This window comes from Lynx canadensis, chromosome B4, assembly GCF_007474595.2.
Source record: "Lynx canadensis isolate LIC74 chromosome B4, mLynCan4.pri.v2, whole genome shotgun sequence".
In the NCBI taxonomy this organism is placed as follows: Eukaryota; Metazoa; Chordata; class Mammalia; order Carnivora; family Felidae; genus Lynx; species Lynx canadensis.
The window spans coordinates 136,233,822-136,254,934 of NC_044309.1; the positions used below are offsets into that span (position 1 = coordinate 136,233,822).

The window sequence follows — 21,113 nt, forward strand, 5'->3', positions numbered from 1 at the left end:
TCGGACCTGCCCATTCGCAGAGGGCAATCGGGCCTGTTGGCCGCCTCCGGCTCGGTGGCTCCTGACCTCCCGTCGCTGCAGCCGTGGCCGGCGGTGGGAGGGTGCCGGGGCCGAGGCCTCAGGACCGGGGAGACCCTGGGAGCCCCGGGTGTCGGTGGGAGCCCCTGAGTTCATTCTGAGGGTGAACCGGCGGGCAGGCCGTTTCTCCTCTGCGAGTCTTGGTCTCCTGTGCCAAACGGGAAGGCAGGGGGCGGGGGGAGGGTTATGCCGGCGCCCTGCGCTTGCCTCCTGCTCTGACAAGCTGGGCTTGGAAACGCTCTGGGACTCCGTGTAAGGACAGCTGTTGGCTCACGGCAGCCCCTCAGCCTGCCTTCCGTAAGAGATGCTATTTTTGCTTCTGGGGTTGAGTCCCTGCAGGGGGAAAGCAAGGTGATCGTGCTCTGGCCCGACAAGGGGCTTTTGCATCCCCTGCCAGTTCTACAGGGGAACAGGACTGGGGCCCAGAGCAGGGATGTCACTTGTCTGAGGTCACAGGGCAAGTGAGAACACCCAGGTGCCCAACATCCAGGAGGACCGGTCCCTTTCCCGCCAAAGAAGGCAGCCTAGACTTAGTAGGCTGTGGGATCCTCCGAGGGTCCTGCCGTGGGCTACCCCCGGCCCCGTTGCCTGACCTCGAGGGGGCAGGATGGAGTAGCGGCCCCCACCCCGCCCTGCCCCAGAATGCCCACCGTCGGTCCTGGCACCGGGTGGCCCGTGGGAGTTGGACCCAGCAAGCATCCTTGGCTGTCGGAGACCCCGCACCACGTGGACACCACTGGTCCCCAGACCGGCCTCGCTGCAGACTCTGTCCCGGCCATCCCAGGTGCTCACTGAGCGGGCAGGTGGCCTGGGGGCCCCTGTGGCAGTCTGTGTCTCGGGACGGCGCTGCCCAGGGCATCCCGGGTGTGGTGGCTGTCGGTCTTTAAGCCAAAGTGCTCCGCTGTGGACGCGACAGCTGCCCCGTGTGCTCCTGTGTGCTGGCACTCGGGCTCAGGTGTCCTCACCCCGCCCACGGTTTCTGTTTCCTTCCGCAGATGTGGTAAACCTGGATCTCAAGTCCACACTGAGGGTCCTTTACAACCTGTTCACCAAGTATAAGAACCTAGAGTGACCTCGGAGAGCAGCGGAAAGCCCTGTGCAGGGCGGGGAGGCCCGCCGGCTTCCCCTCCGAGCCAGGGTTATCCCCGCCCCCACCCCCACTCCACCCGGCCTTTTCGGGTCGTTGCTCTCAAACTCCCTTGTGCAACTCCTGTAACTCTGCAGCGGGCAGGACCCTTGCGAATCCGGGGTTCTGCGCTCCTGTCTCGTTTGTGGCTCCTCCGGTGCCCCGGTCGCACCCACACCTCCCAGCCCGTGGGAGGGGCACCCTGCGATCCTCTGGACCCAGCGATGAACCGCCCCGGGCGATGAGAACAGCATCAGTAGCTCTACCCGAGCCGAGACTCCGCTGGACCGTTCTGGGGGAATCTCCATGGAAGCCAGACCTTTTCCGTAAAAAGCATTTTACGGTTTTGAAAACTGCTTTTAAAGTCCCAGAAGCTTTCGATGGAACAGGGGGGCCTGTGCCGTGTTCTGCTTCTTGACCGGTGTTCTTTCATTCACTTTTTGCATAAACATCTAAGACCCAGATGACCCGCTGCCGTGGTGTGGGAGGAAGGATTTGCCGAGGCTATGTCTGTATTTCTTTTCTTCTTCTTCTTCTTCTCTTTTTTTTTTTTTTGTGACAGCCAAATGGATTGTGTTAGGAGCTACACCTGAAATGTTGCTCAGTCCATCTCAGAGGCCCTGTTTGGGAATAGATGCGTTTTTCAAACTTCTAGAAAGGGGAGTCTATCAGCTTGCCAGGGGCTTCTAGAACAAGGTGCCACAGGCAGGGGGCTTAGGCAGCAGGAGTGGGTGGTCTCCCAGCTCTGGAGGCCAGAAGTCCCCACATCACGGTGTTGGCTTATAGATGGCCGTCCTCCCCCCTGTGTCCTCGTGTCGTCGTCCCTATGAGTGTCTGCATCCTGATCTCTTATAAGGACACCAGTCATAATGGATTAGGGCCCCCCCATGTGACCTCATGTTAACATACGACCTCTGTATAGACCCTGTCTCCAAATACAGTGACATTTTGAGGTACTCGGGGTGAGAGCTTCAACGTACGGATTCCAGGGGACACTGTTCAGCCCTTAATGGGGGGATATGAAGTGCTCCTCCCCCTCCTCCCGAGTGTGGCTTTCTAGAACCCTGCTGGCCTCTCCCGCTGGTCGCTTGGTGCCACCCGCCCTCCTCCCCTGTCCACCTTGGCTCAGGAGAGACATAGGGCTGTCCTGCTGCCCGTAGGCACCGTCGAGCTGGTGTGTCCTACTAAATCGAATGCCAGTGCTCACGGCTCACAAAACGGCTTAATATTCTGGCTCGGCCCCGCTGCTTCCAGGCCGGGGCTAGTTTCAGAATCGCCGTTTTGATGGAGGTGGTTTCCCAACGGGGGAAAGAAATAATTAAGACAGCATTACCGTGGTTCCTACGGATGCAGTGACATTAAAGATCCACGTTGACAAAATAGCCAAGGCTGGAAGGTTCCGCGCTGACTTCATTACACGCCTAGAATGCCAGCATCCTGAAAACCGTGGAGACCAGTCGTCTGGCCCCGTTCACAGGCAGGCTTGGCGAGGGTGATCCCTGGGGGCCCCGGGGGCTGAAGGGGGGTAGGAGTGGGGACACGGGATTTGGAAAGCACACGACCTTGGGGTTTTCAGCCCAGACAGGCTCCGCACCGCGAAAGGGAGGAAATTGCCCTGGAAGGCAGGGGGGCTCCGCGTTCCCAGGCGACGAGCCCTCTTCAAGCCCTGTGTGTTTCTGGTCGGAGGGTAAGAGGGATACTGAGATCCGGGTCAACTGTGAACAGGCACCTTGGCCTCACAGTGCTGACTGCTGAAGGTCGTGGGTCCGGCAAAAGATGTCATCTCTCCAAACCGGTTTTATTCGAGTTGGATCAGGGGGGTGGAGGTGCCTTCCGCACACCTGTAAGGGGCCCTGGAGCTGTGTGCACCTCATTTCCCTCCCTTCCCCGTCCAGTGAGAATCGGAGTGGAAAGCATGGCCTGGACATTTGCACGGTGGTGGGGGGGAGGGGTGCAGATGTGAGGCGGAGGGCAGGGCCACCTCTGGGGACGGTCCCCCCTCCTCTGATCAGCCCCAGTGGCCACACTGGGGCATCTCCTTGGGGTGACTTGGGCAGCAGAAGCAACTTTCCTTAATCCCGGAAAGTTCTAGAACCCTTCCTCAAGTGACCCACATTTTCAGTGAATTGTGTTTCCATGAAGGAGGCCCCTCCACAGGAACTAAGGGAAAGCCAGCTCGTTTGCGCCTGAGCGGCGATGGCTCAGGGTCTCCGGGGCCCGAGTGCGGGGTCGGGTGGAGGTGGTGAGCTGGTCACCTTTGATCCTTCTCCGAGTGGCTTTTGTTCGCGTCCTCCGCCGGCCACGGGGAAGCCGCCTGCAGCTTCGTTTCCCTTGTGACAACCGCGGGGTATCCTGTCGGCCGAGCCCCGTGCGCCCCAGTGTCCCAACTGCATGTGACAGAGAGCTGTGTTTTAAAGGAACCAGATGCTTTTTTCAGCCCCTTTGTGTGCCAGTGTTTCACCGTCTTTTTAGTTGTTTGAAGCCATGTCTGTTTTGGGTTTCTGGATATTAAAGAAAAGCCGCTAAAACCCCGGCTGTGCTCTTATGCTGCCCCCCTGGCTGGCCGTGGGAAGCTGAGGCTTTTCCTGAGTGCCGCTGGCCAGCACCCTCTATGCAAACCTGATCTGTCCTAAGCCGGAGACTCGGTCAGGAGGGTGCCAGGAAGTGCCAACAGCGTGCTGTTATTTATTCCAATAAAGAACTCGAGAGCGTGGGGCCGTCCACTGCTTGTGTCTGGTTTTTCTCTCCTGCGCTTAGGGGTCATCGGTTCGCGCCAGCCCTGTGCTGGGGGCTAGGACACAGAAGCTCCAGGAGCTTCCGATCGGACCAGGCCTGCTGGACAGCGGCGCTGTCTCAGGGGGTGGTGTCCCTACGCTGCAGGGCGAGGGACCCGGGTGGCCCTCGACGGTGGCCAAGGGCTCCGTGCTCCACGCCGGCCCTGCTGTGAGCCTTCCCTGCAGAAGTCACGGGGTGATTCGGGCGCCTCGAAAAGAATCCCCGATTGCCGCCCCAAAGAACCCAGGCTTCGGAGAATTGCCTGGTCCAAACCCGCTTTGTTCCCATGTGACTGCTGGCTGGTTTCCACGGTGGGAACGTCCCTCCAGTTTCCCTCCCTAAAGAGCCACCTTCCTTAATCCAGGTTTGGTTGCCTGTAACTGGGGCCGCTGTAGTTGCTCGAGGCAGAAAGGAATCGAACGCAGGAAATGAGGTGACCCCAGAGCCACGGGAAGGCTGGCGTGGCAGGCTGGGGACAGACCCCCACGGAGGACGCTTCGAACCACACCGTGGTGCCGGCCGTCCCTGCCGTGACCGGGAGGCTGCTGAGTGGCTGCTGCCCCGCGGTTTCAATTTCGAGCCGGATACTTCCCGTCCGCCTCTCCAGATGCCTGTCCAGCGTTTTCCACGCTGGCCTCCCGGACTGCATCCGTGCGCTGCCTTGCCTCTGGCTTCTGTTTGGGCTTGGCCGGTGGGAGGCCCCGGCAGGAGGGAGCGTGGGGGAGAGTGAACGAGGTCGGGGGGTTTGTACTCCAGGGCCGCCCCTCTGCGGGGCCACCGGGGTCGGAGGGCCCCTCTACCACACCCCTGGCTGGCGGATCTCTCTCTCTGGGCTCTGGTGTCCACTCTGGCCTCTGCCCCGTCGGGCCCTGGGGTCGTGATAACTCGCTCATGTCGCTAGTCTTGGGCTGTGGCACTGTCTCTTCTGTGTTCCCTTAACCCGGCCCCGGTAGGCGCTTTGTCCAACACGCTTCAGTTTCCCTGCGTGGATGGGCCATCTCTGCCGGGACGTGGCGGCGCACCTGGCCCGGGAAGCAGGGGACGCAGGGCCACGCCGTGCCCGCCACACCTGCCCCAGCAAAGCGTGCAGCTGCCCGTCCCCACCATGCTGCAAACTGCCTCTGCCTCTCAGGCTGGTACCTCTGTGAGCAGCGACAATAGTACCTGCCTCGGAGGCTGGTTCCAGTAAACTTAAAGGCCTTAAGGGGCACCTAGGTGGCTCAGTCCACTGAGCGTCGGACTTCAGCTCAGGTCGTGATCTCACGGCTCATGAGTTCGCCAGCTCCCCGTGGCGGGGAGTTGGGGGTCCCTGGCCTCAGTGGCTGGCTTGGCTGGTGCTGCCACTTGGAGATGGGGAGACCACGAGGGACTGCTGGGGTTGCGAGGCGGGGAGGGGAGAGGGAGAGAAGGAAGAAACGGCAGCATTGCGTCTCCTGCGAGGCATCTGAGGGCCCGGAGGTGTGGCTGGGTGGCTGGCGCTCGGGGGGCAGAGCTTTCCGTCGGGGCCGTGGAGGCACCAGGCCCTGAGGCCCAGCCAGGAGGAAGCTCCCTGCAGACGCAGCCCAGCAGGCCCTGCGGAAGCCACAGGCCCGGAGGAAGTGAGCAGCGTGGGGGGTGGGGGGCGGGGGGACCCTGCCCTCCCCCGGCCCCTCCAGCCCCCAGGGTAGGAACTTACTTTTCTCTGGAAGCCGGTGATCACGATTTGAGCTCCGCGGCCTTCATTTCATGGCAGCCAGGTGAGTCTCAGCTCCCGGGAGCCCTGGGCTCGGGGCTCTCTGCCCGTCTGTAATGTTCAGGAGCGAGAGGGCACAGAGGGAGGGCTCCGGGGGTGGGGGCTTGTGGCGGCCGACCCCAGAGAACACACCCTTAGCTGAGGGAGGGACTCGGGCCAAGCAAAGCCCTGAGCCCCTGTGCACCCCCACCCCCCGCCGGCCACCCACACGAAGAGAGGCGCATTTCCTCCCTCCCGGGGCCGGACAGGCAGAAGGGCACGATCCCACCTCCCCAGTAGCCAGGTGGACAGTCTCCCTTTCTCCGCGCCATCTCCCCTGAGTGTCGTCCGGGGGGGGGGGGGGGGGGGTGGGTGGAAGAAAGGCCACCCTGTTTCAGGTGGAGAAACTGAGGCCCAGGGCGGGGAGGGGCTGCCGGGGGAGGGGAGATACCCTGAACAGAGCTGGGGCGGACACCCCCCGTGTCCGCTCCACTGCCTTCGGTGAGCTCTGAGTCCGGCCCTGTCTTGTAAAGACCTTCAGGACCAGGAAGGGAGGGGATCGCCCAAAGTCACGTAGGGTGAGGGAGAGCAAGCCTGGAACCCGGGCCTCCTCCTAACCCCCAGGCAGGGCTCTTTCCTCTTCTCTGGCCACGTCCCTCGAGCCGAATCCTGTCCAGAAGGAGGCTTGGGAATTCAGGGGGCAGGACCGGTCCCACAGCTGTGGTCTCCCCCATCCTCTGTTCGGGATGGGGCCTCAGAGGTTCCCCGCGGGCCGGCTGCCAGGGCGATGGGGTGGCCCCTGCCAGTGTCCCCATCTTGCCACAGCTCTGGGTCCCGCTGCTGTAGCCAGGTTTCCCCGGTGGGGGGGGGGGGAGGGGGAGGGCTGGAGCTGCCCCCCATTCTGCGGCCCCCCTGTCTTTTTGGGGCCCGAAACGCTGGGGAAACGCGGGGGGCCGAAGAGGAGGGCAAAGCTGCCGGCTGAGCAGGAGAGGAAGTGAGCCCTGGGGCAACAGGAAGGAGGCCGGGCTGGCTTCTCCAGGGGCCCCGTCCCGCGTGGGGTGAGCCCGGCCCCTGCCCAGAAGGAGCACACGAAGGGGGCCGCACACGCCCCTCGCATGCCGGCCCCTCCCATGCCGACGTGCGCAGTGAGGCCCCCAAAGCGCAGAGAGGCTGAGCCCGCCGAGCCCCACCGTGGACAGCCTCGTTCCGCGTCGGGCCAGGCGGGGCCAGGCCGCCGCCCGAGAGCCAGGCCCCCGTGGAGTGGCAGCCGAGCCTGGGGGATGCCGCCATGCCAGCGTGGTCCCCGCGTCGGAAGGCTGGTGGTGCCACTCCGTGCCCACCTGTCTCGGGCTCAGGGACCTGGAAGGGACAGATCCGGCGCCCCCCTCGCCCTGCCCCCGCGGGAACTCAGCCACCGTAGATGTCACCCGTCGGTGGATTCGCCTCAGCCAGCCCTGCCATACGCCCACCCCGGGCATCCCTCTGGAGCTTAACTCCAGGGTTTCCCGGATCTTGACAAGCCCTCAGCCGCGGGCCTCCCTCCACCCCTGCGTCCCGCCAGAATGGGCCCCACGGCCTACTTCTCATCAGGGAGACCCGTCTCCTTGGCTAGGCAGCCCCCGCCCACTCCCCGTGCCTCATGGTCGGGAAGGAACCGACCCATGGCCGGCCCATGGCCCAGAGCCAGCGTGGGGCTCCTCGGATGGTGATGCCCCCTGTCCCCTGCATCCCCCAGGGCCGGCAAGGCAGAAATGGAGCCGGAATCCTTGTACAACCTGCTGCAGCTTCCGAAGGCGGTGGGCCGGCCGGCGGAGGAGGAGCTCCCACGAGGTGCCGGGCCCAAGTGGGGCTGGGGGGTCCGCGCAGGGCGGAGGGGCGGGTCTGCGGGCGGGTCCGGGCCCTGCCTTGCTTCCCAGGTTGTTAACTGAACACCCAATTTGTGCAGCCCCTGCCTATGCCTTCTGCTCTATCCTTGACAACTCCCACCCCCGCTTCTGGAAACTTTGGCAGGTACCCCCATACCGCTCATAACCACACATCTCGCGTTTGAGGATGACACTGGTAACGCGATATTAACTGCTCCTACGTGCTGTGCACGTCCTACAAGCTGCACCTCGTTTATTGCTCTGAGGGTAGGCGTTCCTGCCTCCCTTGTATGCGCGAGGAAACTGAGGCCCAGTGAATAATGTAACAGTGGCAGGTGACTCCGTTAACGCGGTGGAGCTGGGGTTGGGAACCCAAGGAGGGAGCCCCAGCATTCAGGTTCCCCTCCCGCCATGCCCTACTGGCAGATATCTGCAGACATCCGACTTGGCGGGGGATGGGGGTTATCGATCTGCTTCCTTCACTCGTGTGGGTCCCTTTAAGTAGTGGGCGGACACAAGGGCGCCTGGGTGACTCGGACTTTGGCTCAGGTCACGATGTCCGTGAGTTCAAGCCCCGTGTTGGGCTCTGTGCTGATAGCTCAGAGCCTAGAGCCTGCTTTGGATTCCGTGTCCCCCTCTCTCTGCCCCCCCTCTCAAATATAAATAAACATGAAAAAAATTTTTTTCATGTTTATTTATATTTGAGAGAGACAGAGACAGAATGCGAGTGGGTTGGGGCAGAGAGAGAGGGAGGCACGGAATCCGAAGCAGCTCCAGGCTCTGAGCTGTCAGCACAGAGCCCGATGCGGGGCTCAAACTCACGAACCGCGAGATCATGACCTGAGCCGAAGTCAGAGGCTCAACCGACTGAGCCACCCAGGCGCCCCCCCAAAATTTTTTTAAAAAGTGGGTGGGCATGGGACGGGGCAATTCAATGGGTGTGGGTCCCCCTTTTAGCAAGTCTGTTTTCTGAGCTCGGGGAGTTTGTGGCCCCTGCCCCTGAAACCTCCCTTCCCAAGGAGATGTTTGGAAAGGACAACACAGGTACCCAAAGCTGTCAATCCCCCTGTTACAGAAAAGAGGCGAATCGGGAAGCAAGCCAAATGTCCCGCTCAGCAAGGGCGTTAAGTGAACTCACTAGAATTTATGTAACCTTTAAGACATAAATATGACGACGGAGGAAAAGTGTGACATAGTTGAAACGTAAGAGCAGAATGCAACTTGAGCTAGACCCTGTGAATACAGCCTGAATTTTAAGATGGGCCATGTGGCCGAGAGACCCCGGAGCAGCGAGCGAGACCCTGGGGGCCGGGCGGGCATTGCCCAGAGTCGAGAAGCTGACTTCCTTAACTGCCTGGTGCTCTCTGTTTATAGATGGTTTAACGCTGGAAAGCATTAAATTGCTGTTAGCGGTGGGGCTTGGTTATTTGAAAAAATATTTATTTTTTGTTTTGCAGTGGATTTAGAAATACTCAAAGTACTGGCAGGCGCAGCTGGAACATGGGATGATTCAGAGCGGCAGGAAACCTGCTCCAGGAAGGAGCTGGCGGGGGGTGGGGGTGGGGTATCGCCGGAGGCTTTCACCCACCCACCCACTCCCCACACATGGGTCCAGAGACTGCCCGGGCCCAGCGTGTTAGATATCCCCGCCTCTTGTCAGGAGATACGGGGACGGGGAGAACTTGAAGGTTTTCAGATCATCTAGGAAAAGTCTCCAGCCGCGTCGTGGGAAGACAGAGGCATTGCATTTTGGGAACCTGGGCAAGGCAGTGCCCCCCGTGCTGACTCAGTTTCCCCCATGTTCATCGAGACTAGATCCTCTCGGCCCTGCCGTTTGTGGGTGCTGCGAGTCTAAGGCATCGGGAAGCTGCTGACCAGAGGGTCAGCCAGGGAGGTCTCGGCGTCCTGCCCGTGCCAGGGAGCCAGACGGACTGGGGTGAAATCCGCCGTGGCCCTCTGGTGCCCGGCCCCTGGGCTCGTGCGAGCCCCTCTGCTTAAGTACGTGGGTAGAATTGCCAGATAAAACACAGGACACCCAGTTATCATTTGAATTTGAGGCAGGAAACAGTTTTCCAGGCGAACTGTGTCCCCAAAATATATTGTTGTGGCTGAGGATGAGCTGGTGCTCATGAGGGGAGCCAGAGGGAAGGGCATTTGGGCTGTGGCTGGAACAGCACGGGGAAAGAAAGAGGAGTGGAGGACGAGGCGTGTCTGGGAGGACCAAGTCACTTTAGATGTTTGATGCTCAGGGTGTGTGTGTGTGTGTATGTGTGTGTGTGTGTATCTGTGTGTGCGTGTGCGTGTGCACACGTGTGTATCAGTGACCGTGTCTGTGGATCTGTGTGGGCGCGCGTGTGATGCAGCGGGACCCAATTCCCCGGGTGTCGAGGTGCCAGGCTGCCCAGCCCCCCCTCCCAGGGACCCCACACGCGTGTCACGCTCGCCTCTGCTTCCAGGAGAAAAGAAGAAGTACCTGCCACCCACCTCGCGGGGGGACCCCAAATTTGGAGAGCTGCAGAAGGTACAGCTCCTTCCGCGGTCTCCCCACCCCCCCCCCCGCTTTCTCTGGGGGCAGTCTTTCCGCCCCCTTGGGGCGGGGTCTGTCCCGCTCCTCCCCTCTCTGACCTCCGCCTGGCGGGTGGTGACCCTGCAGGTCCCCGGGAGACCTGTTGAATGGCTACGTGAGGGAACATTTATTGAGCACCGACTGCGTGCCTTTACGTAGATGATCCCCACAAGCCTCACGACGGTTGAGAGGGATCGGCCGTCCTGAATCCCATGGAGTGAGTAGGAGGCTCAGAGGGGTGACCTGGCCTGTGGGGGACACAAGGCCGGCCAGCAGAGTTTGACCCAGGCCCCAAAGCTTGTGCACTTGCCCCTGCTCGGCTGCGCACGGCAGTGGAGAGCTGGCAAAAGGGGCAGAACGGGGGGCGAGTCACCCGGGCCCCCCGCGTCTCTCCTTGGCTGGGAGGCTGCCGCTGCACCTGCTGGACCAGCTCGGTATAGGCAGGTTCAGGCCTCCGTTTTCGTCTGCCTTATTGCTCCAGTCTCCACGTGGCCTTTCTGGTGCCTCCTCCAGGGAGGCCTCCTGGCCTGCACCACCTTCCATCCCCCCAGACTGTGGCCGTTTTCCCGTCCCTTCCTCTCTCCCTCCCGTTCCCTGGCTCCCTCCATCCCACCTTCCCCACCGTCAGGCACTGGGACCCGAGTAGAACCAGCGAGGCCCTTCCTGGAAACCTGACGGGGTGCCGACACATCCTAGTTGGGGCTCCTCCTGGAGCTTACCCTGAGAAGGATTTGGGTGCAGGTAGTGAGCCAGGAGAAAGGAAAGCAAGTGGGCGGGCCCCTCCGGGAGCAGGTGCAGAGACGGAGTAGCTGGGTCCCAAGTCCGGAGTAGCCGGTGCTGCTCCCTTAAAGGCACGGGGCTCTGCTTCCTGTGCTCCCGGCCTGTTGAACCCAGGCGGGGACGGACGCCCTGGCAGAGGTGCAGAGGGGAGCAGGGGTGTGTGCCTCAGTCGTTGAGTCTGGGGGATCAGGCGGGACCCCAGCAGCCCCTGTGTGGGTGTCCTGGGGCTGGTGCCACCGAGTACCATGAGCCAGGTGGCTTAAAGCCAGGGGAGTTGAAGGTCTCCCAGCCCGTAGGCCGGAAGTCCTCAATCGAGGTGTGGGCAGCGTGGGTCCCTCCCGGAGGTTCCGAGAGGGAACCCATCCCAGCCTCTTGCCCGGCGTCAGGCGGCTCCGGTGACCCTTGGCGCCCCTTGGCGCCTAGACTCGCCACTCGGGTCTCTGCCTCCCTCGTCACGGGGCCTCCTCTGTGTTTCCAAAGGCGCGTCCCTCCTCTCCTTCTGGGCTCTCCCCAGAAGTGCCTACTTAGATCCAGATTTCTACCAACAGCCTCTTCAGGGCAATTTAGGCCTTTCCTGTCGAGGGTCTTCAAAACTCTTCCCATTATCCAGTTCCACGGCCACCTCCCCACTCTCAGGTACTTGTTATGGTGGCCTTCTGGGACCAGCACCTTGCACAGGACAAACAGCACCCCCGCCCCCCCCCCCGGGCCCAGATTCCTGCTGAAGAGAAGCAGAGGGTCTTTGGGAAGTCAGACTGAGAGGGCAGGGAGGGCTTCCCAGAGGAGGTGACATTTGACCTGGCCTTGAAGGATGGTATAGGAGCTGGGGGGTGGGAGGAGGGCCTTGCGGGTCAGAGCTGAGCCAGGTGGGGGACCCGGTGAGGAGTGGTCCCGGTCAGCCATCCCCTTGGGGTCTTCAGGTGCTGATGGAGTGGATCAATGCCAAGCTCCTCCCGGAGCACATCGTGGTCCGCAGCCTGGAGGAGGACATATTCGATGGGCTCATCTTGCACCACCTTTTCCGTAAGCGGCTGCTCCCAGGGTACATGGGCCTGGGCCCCAGCACCTCCGCCCCCCCAGCCTGGCCCCTTCAGGCCCCAGGGGTGGACTCCTCAACAGCCGCCCCCTCCCCGTCACCGCTGTGATGTCGGGTTTGGTCTGCGCACCTGCCTTCTGCCCACAAAGCTGTGAGGTCCCAGAGGGCAGGGGTGCGCCCGATTCTGGTCCTCGGCTGACCTGGGGCCTGGCTCTGCAGCGCCCTTTGTGGGACCCTTGGTAGTTGGACAGAACGATCCTGCCAGCCCCTTCCGGAGCACCTGCCAAGGAGCAGGTGTGGTTAATCCTCAGAAAAACCCTATCCTCTTACTATCCCCATTTTACGGATGAGGAAAATGAGGCTCGGAGAGGCCTCGTCACTTGTCCAGCGTCTTGCAGTGGGGAAGGCGGGGGAGTCAGGGTCTGAGCTTAGGAGTCTAGGCCACCCTGCCTCGCGAAAAGGAAGTGCACGTAGCTGAGCAGAAGGCTAAGGTCAAGGTGAGGTGGGCCAGTGGAGGGCGGCTCGGAGGGCCGGGGCTCGCTCGGGTCACAGGGCTTTTGGCGGTGGAGGGGAGCCTGGGGGGGGGCACGGTCCTCACCCCTCCCTCCCTCTCCTGCCTTTCTCGGCCTCTCCCCCCGACTCCCTCCTGGGCCCTCTCCCGATCTGCCCTCAGAGATGCTGACCGGGCTCCGGCTGGACGTGGAGGAGATGGCTCTCACGGTCCCCAACCAGAGGCGCAAGCTGGAGGCCGTCCTGGAGGCGGTCAACCGCAGCCTGCAGGCAGAAGATGAGCCGCTCAAGTGGAGCGTGGACGGTATGTGGGGCCCCGGCTGGGGCGGGGTCCCCGGGAGGGCGGGGGAGCCTGGGTCCCTGTGCAGCACCGGCCTCTTGTTTCCTCTGCCTCTGGGGTGGGGGCGCCCTGGGGGCTTCCGGGGAGCCTCCCGTGCAAAGTCGTGCACCCCGTTGAGGGCCAAGAGCCCTACACGCTTCTGCGCCCCGGAGGTGTCGCCGCAGCAAAGCCCGCGGCCGTGTAACGGCATAAACGCGGTCAGTGAGGCCCCTACTGTTTGAGTTCCAAGCACCACGAGCTCCCACGTATCTCGTCAGATGGGTGCTACCGGTCTCGTTTCGTTAATTGATTTAAGCTCTACCCGAGGTGCCTGCTTGGAGCGAATGGGAGGGAGCAAAGCCCCCACTCTGATCTCCGCCCCCTCCCCCATCTTCCAGATGAGAAAACTGAGGCTGAAGGGGTTGAGTGCCTCCTCCGAGATTGGGAGGTGGTGATGTAACAGTTTTCAAGCCCAGTTTTTGTTGGGTTGCATGCCTTCACCGCTGCATTTAACGTCCCGCTTTCAACAACTGATGGGAGTAACGTTGGCCCTGAATTAAGCCACACTCATCTGAAGCCAACAGTTTCTTGCACTGGGGCCCCCACTGTAGGGCCTCGAGCGGCTCAGAATTGTAAAGGGTGGCTGTCTCTGTGTCGAAAGCCCCGTCCACTTGGGGAATTGTGCCCGTGGGCTGTATTCGCAGAGCAGGGTGATGAGAGCACGGGGTGGCTATTTTGGGTTCCGAATAAGTATCTCCAGCCCTCTGCCTTCCAGAAGGCTGGAGGCAGATCTCCTTGGTCTTCAGAGGGTTGTTGGCACAATATGGAGCCCTCCGTGTGGCCCCAGGTATCGGTGGCCCCTTCCGCTCTGACCTGTGCCCTCTCCCCTCCCAGCCATCTTCAACAAGGACCTGCTGGCCACCTTGCATCTCCTCGTGGCCCTGGCCAAGCGCTTCCAGCCCGACCTGCCCCTCCCGACCAACGTCCAGGTGGAGGTGATCACCATGGAGGTATGGGGCTGGGTGCTGGGGGGACCCCTGTGTACAGGCTGAGCATCTTGGGTCCATGTCACCGTACCCTGGATTAGGGGGTGCTGCGTGGGGAGGGGCTGAGCCAGGATGTTTTCTTAGGAGCCTCAAGATATATCACATCCCTCCAGGACTGCAGGGGGGCCTGGGCTGGAGCTGTGGGTGGAGATATTGAGAGTCTGTGGTGGCGGGGGGCCTAGGGTCACATGGTCACATGGTCACATGGGCCATAAGTGGTCATCTATCTGTTCAGGGCCTTTCCGGAGCCTTCATAGTTTTGGCCCAGGCCACTGGTGGTGTTGTCCCTCATTCACCAACGATGGCTGTGACTGTGCAAGGGAGCCTTCTCGTTTCTCCACCTGCAGGGTCCCCTTGCTCTAGCATATGCAAAACTGGTGCTGAAGTTCATGTCCCCGGAGCCCATGGCTTCTCCCTCAGGCAGAGTCTGAGCATCCCAAACGGGGCCCCCACCTTCTCCTGCTCCCCATTACTCCCTCCCCCAACTTCTGAGTGCCTGATGAGCCAGGGGGCTTCCCGTCTTGGAGCTTACGTTTCACTCAGATGAAATCATTCTTACTTCTTTCAAAACCGTTGATTAAAATTCTCCACTAAGCAGTGTCATGACTTTGTTTATACTTCTTATATAAATCAGAGGTGACTTCATTCCTTCATTCCTTCACTCATTCACTTATTCATTAATCCATCCACCTACCTATCCACTCATCCATTTACCCATCCATCCATCCATCCATCCATCCATCCATCCATCCATCCATCCATCCATCCATCCAACCATCCATCCATCCATCCAACCATCCATCCAACCATCCATCCATCCATCCAACCATCCATCCATCCATCCATCCATCCAACCATCCATCCAACCATCCATCCATCCATCCATCCATCCATCCAACCATCCATCCACACACTCATCCATCCATCCATCCATCCAACCATCCATCCATCCATCCATCCATCCATCCAACCATCCATCCAACCATCCATCCAACCATCCAACCATCCATCCAACCATCCATCCATCCATCCAACCATCCATCCATCCATCCAACCATCCATCCAACCATCCATCCATCCATCCATCCAACCATCCATCCATCCATCCAACCATCCAACCATCCAACCATCCATCCATCCATCCAGTCATTATTCATTTGTCATTCAGATCAACACATGTTTATTGACTCCCTGTGAGCCAGGGACTGAGTGAGACTCTGGGGATATCTGGGGAACAAGACAGACATTGTCCCCATCCTCATGGGGCCCAAGGCTCATGAGCAAGAAAGACAATTGAGCCAGGCCACAGTGATGAGCACCGTCCAGGAGCCGCCCTGAGGAGGGAAAGAGGTAGAGTGAGCTGGGTTCTGGGGCTGCGCTGGCCACTACAGTCTTTCAGTGGCTGCTGGCGTGGGTCCCCGAGTTTTCTGGGATTACTCAATTTCTTCCCTGTTTTTCTTTCTTAGAGCACCAAAAGTGGTCTGAAGTCTGAGAAGTCGATGGAACAGCTCACTGAATGCAGGTGAGGGAAGAGTCAGGGCTTGCAGCACAGGCCGAGCTATATTATTTGGGGAATGGGTAGCAGGGCCTGAAGCTGGGGACAGACCTGCCCGCCCTTTGTGGGAGGGACCCTCACATCTCGCCAGCTTCCTCTCAGCCCCCAGAGGGCCTCGCTGACCCCTCAGCCCTGCCGGGCGCCTTTCCATGTTGCTGGGCCTCGCAGGGCATGGCCCTGGCTGTTAGGCATGCCCCCCCCCCACCCCCTGCCAGCTCGTTTGTCCTCTGCACAAAAGCAAGCAGAGTTGGGGACAGAAGGGGCTGTGGCTCCCAGTCATGAGGTCACACTATAGCCATTGTGGGCCAGGAGGAATCTAGACCTGGGGTCACAGGACCCCGATGCCATGTCGCTTCCCAGAGCCTGGTGGCCGAGGGCTGGAGCCAAGGGCACCAAACACCTAGCATTTATAGAGCACCTAGTGTGTGCGGGGCGGGAGGCTCTGTCCTTGCGTGTCCACGACAGCCAGCTGCTTACCTTTCGTGTGTCTGGACAAGCAGGTTGCTCGGCTAATGGGCTCTTCCCTCTGCCCTCCTGGAGGCAAAGCCTGGCTCTCTGTTTCAGGCTGCCCTCTCTACCCTGCACAGCCCAGTCTCCTGTTGAGGACCTTGGTCGCAGGGCCCACCCGGCCCTCCTGGGACAGCTTGGCCTGCTTTGGGCCCAGAACCTTGCTTCGAAGGGGTGTGGCTGGGGTGGAAATTTTGACACAAGGTCGAAGACAAACCATTCCGAACAAGAGAAACAGAGTGAAAGAAGCCAGACGCAGAAGAGAGCGTGATTTCATTACACGGGCTCCCAGAATAGGCAAAACCAGCTCACGGAGGGAGGAATCAGGGCAGGGGTGATCTTTGGGGGGGCGGGGGCGGGGGCGGGGGAGAGCACATGGGGGTGCCGGGAAGGGTCTGTATCTTGTTGGGTGCTGATCACACAGGTGCGTGCATATGGAAAAACACACGCGCCTTAATCGTACAATTTGTGTGCTTTATTATATGACACCGCCCACCCGAACTAAAACAACAACCACAGAAATGACAAAATCCAGACATAACTAGGTGTGGAAGCCTCCAGGGTGGGGTGTGGGCCTCTTTCTGCCCGCGCCCTGCGCAAGGGCCCTGCCTGCTTACGAACTGCAGGGAAGAAGGGAGCTCGCCCGTTTCTCTGTCAACCTTGCTAGTGCTGAGTCTTGTCGTAGTAAGAAACTACAGGTCTGAGGATGTTTTTTAACCACGTGTTTACCTTTCTCCCCCCTGCAATTGTCCCTTTAGCACAGACAAGGACCCAGCTACCAGTGAGTACTTTTCCCACAGGGTGTGTGTTAAAACAGACGGGAGGATGAAGGGTCACTTGCTGGGTGTTCCCTGCTCTTGCCTCTGTGCCCCGCTACTTGTATCTCGAGCCTTCTTCTGCTCCGTTTGCCCCTTCTTCTCTCCGTCAGTCCGTCCCAGGATCGGGCTGTTTCCTCTCACGATACTGCTCGAACGGCAGGGAGAGGTTTACAGTTCCCGCCGGTGGTCATGGTGGAGTTGTTATGAACATCTGGGCTCTGAAGCCACATGGCCCGGGTTCAGACACTAACGTGTCCTCTTGTTAGCCATGTGAACTTGGGCAAGTGACGTAACCTGTCTGTGTCTCAGCTTTCTCATCTGTAAAATGAGATTAATAATGGCACCCACCTCTTGGACTGGTGAGGAGGGTTAAAAGATGATTTGTGAATGTGTTTAGCCCAGAGTGGGTGCCCCATATTGACTGTGCAGTGGTGTGGCCACTTCTTTTGTGACAGACATCTTCCCCTATTGAGGGATTGGTCCATCCATTTTTTCTTTCATTCATTCACTCAGTTGGCCTAGTCGGCTGTTCATCCATCCATCCATCCATCCACCAATCCATCTGTCCATCCACCCACCCAACCACCAATCCATCCATCCATCCATCCATCCACCCACCCACCCACCAATCTATCCATCCATCCATCCATCCATCCATCCATCCATCTGTCCATCCACCTACCCACCCACCAATCTATCCATCCATCCATCCATCCATCCATCCATCCATCCACCAATCCATCTGTCCATCCACCCACCCAACCACCAATCTATCCATCCATCCATCCATCCATCCATCCATCCACCTACCCACCCACCCACCAGTCTATCCATCCATCTATCCATTCACCAATCCACCTGTCCATCCACCCACCCAACCACCAATCTATCCATCCATCCATCCATTCACCAATCCATCCATCTATCCACCAATCTATTTGGCCATCCATACACCAGTCCACATCACCCACCCACCCACCCACCCACCCACCAAATTACCCATCCGTCCACCCACCCACCAATCCATCTGTCCACACACACGCCCACCAGTCCATCCATCATCCATCCATCCTAACATGATTTTTCTCCCTGAACCCTCCCCACTTAGAACACAGAGCTGTATGGACAGGGGGTTCCATGAGGGGTGCTTCACCTGCAAAGGTGGAAATAATGACCTTTGAGGGGCTTCTGAGAACAGGCTGAGGGAAGATGAGTGGGAGAAGGAAGGGAAAGGGAGGTGCAGGGAGGCTGGCCAACGTGTGTGTGTGCGTGTGTGTGTGTGTGAGGACATGGGGTGTTGCTCGGGGGGCAGTGTTTGTCAGGGGGCAGCATGAGGGTGGGTCACATGGTGAGGGGAAAGGAGCCGGGCCTCCCCACCACCCCGTCTAGCATATTCGTGCTGTTCTGGCTCATGTCAACCGAGCACACATTCGCCTCCCCACTTCCCGGCTCCTTCAGAGACCCGATTTCCCTGGCCACCCAGGCCAAGGGGTCCGAAGGGACTGGTGTCTCCACCATGTTTCCTGGTGCGCGATGCTATCTGGTGCTACCTTTTCCCTTTCACTAATGAGAGAACCGAGGCACAGAGAGGTGAAGTGACTTGCTCAGAGTTGCACAGCTGCTGAGCATCAGCATCTGAAGGTAAATCCTTCTAGCCAGCTTGGGCACTCGGTGCCCGAGGACCCATCTTCCCTGGGGAGATGTGTTGGCTGCACATATGAGGAGGGCTGCTTGTGGGAAAAGGGCATTTGGCTGAGGACTCGGGTGTCTGAGGCGGGACGAGGCCCGGGGCTGCCAAGATGCCCCCCTTTGTTCCTAAACCAGGCAGGCGTGACTCAGCGGCTGAGGGTGCTGGCCTTTGGCACGACGCGGGGCTCCGTGCCCTCATTCTGCCAATCCAGGAATGCGGGGGAGGAGACGCGAGGGCCAAGTGTCTGTGTGGGGCTGGGCCCTGCTCGGTCACCTACGGCAGTTCCATGGGCTCCGTGGGCCTGCGGGTGGAGGGGGGGGGATGGGGACGAAGGAGAGAAGCTTTCCAGGGGGAGGAGCGGTGGCTGAGCAGACGCACAGGCATCCACGGCAGAAAGGATGACCTTTTTTTGTTTTGTTTTATTTTTAAAGTTTTGTTTATTTATTTAGAAAGAGAGAGAACACGAGTAGGGGAAGGGCAGAGAGAGAGGGAGAGAGAGAGAGAGAGAGAGAGAGAGAGAGAATCCCAAGCAGGCTCTGAGCTGTCAGCACAGAGCCCGATGCAGGGCTCAAACTCACGAACCGTGAGATCATGACCTGAGCCGAGACTCGGATGGGTAACCGATGGAGCCACCCGGGTGCCCCAAGATGAAGTTTATCGAGGTCCTACTGTGTGCCCAGCCACCGAGCCAAGTGCGTTATCTGGTACCAAATCTCATCTTTGCGAAGACGCCTTCTAGTAGGTATGATCAGCCATGATGTGCAGATGAGGAAACCAAGGGCCAGAGAGGGCAGGCGACTCCCCCTGGGCTACACGGCCAGGGGCTCAGGGACAAAGACGCAGGCCCATGTTTTGATTCGAGAACTGTTGCGATGACACTACATCTCTCTGCGGACTGGGTATTCTGAGAAACTTTTATGGAAATGCGTCCCTGTTTGGCGCAAGGATAATAGCATCGTAATGAGGCGTTTATTGGATCTGTCTGCAGAGGACGTCTTTGATGAATTATTTAAACTGGCTCCGGAGAAAGTGAACGCTGTGAAAGAGGTAAGAGAGATCAAAGCTCCCAGTCACTCTCCCGCCCGTCTGCCTCGTGTCCTGGGGGGTGCGGGGGAAGGGGCAAGGCCCTCGCTCCTCACCTGCTGTGCTTCGGGCGCCATGGGGGGGCCTTTCTGTCCCCCCCCCCCCAAAGCGGGAGGCGGAAAACCTGAGCCCCGGGCCCGACGTCCGTGCTCTTCCTTGTGTAGGCCATTGTGAACTTTGTCAACCAGAAGCTGGATCGCCTGGGCCTGTCTGTGCAGAATCTGGACACCCAGGTAGGGACTCAGGTGCAGGGTCCCCGGGTAGGGAAGGGTCACGGGGTGCAGGCGGGGAAGAGGGTCCTGCGGGGCACGGGGAGCCTCGATCCGCCCCCGTGGGGCCTGTGATGTGTCACCTCTTGGAGACCTGGCGCCTCTCCGATGGCGGACGTAGCTGGTAGGTAGGCAGCCTCACCCACCAGGGACACCGTGGGGATCTCGTGAGGCAGGGACCGTGGGTGCGTTTTACGCAGGGGCTCATCTATGCCGTGGGAGCTCTCCTGGTGTGAGTGCGTCTGCTCACGGCTTTGAGCTACCTGCCGGGCGTTGTCTCAGGTTCCGCCACAGCCCTGGATCTGTGGGCCCCCCGGCTGCTCGGCCCCCCAGGGCTGACCTACACCTAGTCCCCGCGTGGGGCAGGAGCCGGGTCTTGCACGGTCGGCATCGGCATTCCGCGGGGGGCCACGGTTTTCCGTGGGGATGCTGTGCACCTGCGATACTCCCTCAGCACGGAGGGGAGCAGGGAAGGCGACGGGCTGATCGCCGGCGCGGGGCCTTCTGGCGGTGATGGGGCCCCCTGGACACCAGACACATCAACCCGCCGTGGCGGGGTCGGCGCTGGGCCACCCGGGTTCTGCTCACGCGCCACGGTGGCGGTGGGGGAGGGAGGCGGAAGTCAGGTCTGGTCCCTGGTGGACCGAATGACCTGTGGTGACTTCAGCCAGAGGTGCTGACTTCTCAGACACACCCTGACGTTAGCCAGAGACGGACGGGGTGTGATCTGCTCCCGTGCCTGGTTTCTAAAGCCAGTAAAGCCCTCACTATGCGCCAGGCTCTGCGCAAAGTGCTTTATACCTACGAACTCATTGACTCCCGCTGACAGTCCCCGAGGTGGGAACAGATACTGCCCCGTTTTATACAGGAGGACGCTAAGACACAGAGATGTTAATTAACTCGCCCAAGGTCACACAGTGATAGAGCAGAAGACCTGGGGTTCGAACCCAGGGTGCCGAGGCCACAGTGTGTCCTCATCACCGCGTCACACGGTGGCCACGTGAGAAGCCTGTGTGTGACGTGGCACGGTGACGTGGCAGGGCGGACATACGAGGCTCGGAAGCCAGGTGGACACGTGTGGCCCCTGGGCTTCAAGGACACCTCCTCCACATTGTCTGCACGGCCTTGGTTCGGACTTCTGTGGACCTCGGACCCCTCTTCTTTTAAAATGAGCGTAAGGATACGAGCCTCGTGGACCTGGGAGTAAATATACAAGACAAGCAGCCCCCGGAGTTGACTCCACTCCCTGACACGCTGTGGACACGCAGTAGACGACGAATTGGGGGTTTCGGTGTCGTTCATGTGGGTGCGAACAGGATGATCTTGTGGACTTCCACTTCACCTGTTTTATCTCTCTCTTCCTCGATGAAATCATGGCG

General features: G+C 60.0%; 1 protein-coding gene across 6 annotated transcripts in view; it reads left to right on the forward strand.

Annotated features, from left to right (window-relative positions):
• The first annotated feature begins 1,000 nt into the window (after positions 1-1,000).
• The window catches only part of PARVG (parvin gamma), a 36,493-nt gene continuing 16,380 nt past the window's right edge, over positions 1,001-21,113 (forward strand). For 2 of the 6 annotated variants that reach the window (XR_003970082.2, XM_030320873.2), the window contains exons 1-10: positions 5,449-5,715; positions 7,426-7,520; positions 10,012-10,076; positions 11,822-11,924; positions 12,611-12,751; positions 13,661-13,776; positions 15,279-15,334; positions 16,633-16,655; positions 19,371-19,429; positions 19,630-19,698. Coding sequence is in view for 3 of the 6 variants with exons in the window: in XM_030320873.2 (XP_030176733.1) it covers positions 5,705-5,715; positions 7,426-7,520; positions 10,012-10,076; positions 11,822-11,924; positions 12,611-12,751; positions 13,661-13,776; positions 15,279-15,334; positions 16,633-16,655; positions 19,371-19,429; positions 19,630-19,698 (738 nt within the window). In the remaining 3 variants the exon portion in view is untranslated. Of the gene's footprint in view, positions 1,012-5,437; positions 5,716-7,425; positions 7,521-10,011; positions 10,077-11,821; positions 11,925-12,610; positions 12,752-13,660; positions 13,777-15,278; positions 15,335-16,632; positions 16,656-19,370; positions 19,430-19,629; positions 19,699-21,113 lie in introns of those variants that run through there. The other 4 variants (XR_003970083.1, XM_030320875.2, XM_030320876.2 and 1 more) reach the window with 4 other exon arrangements.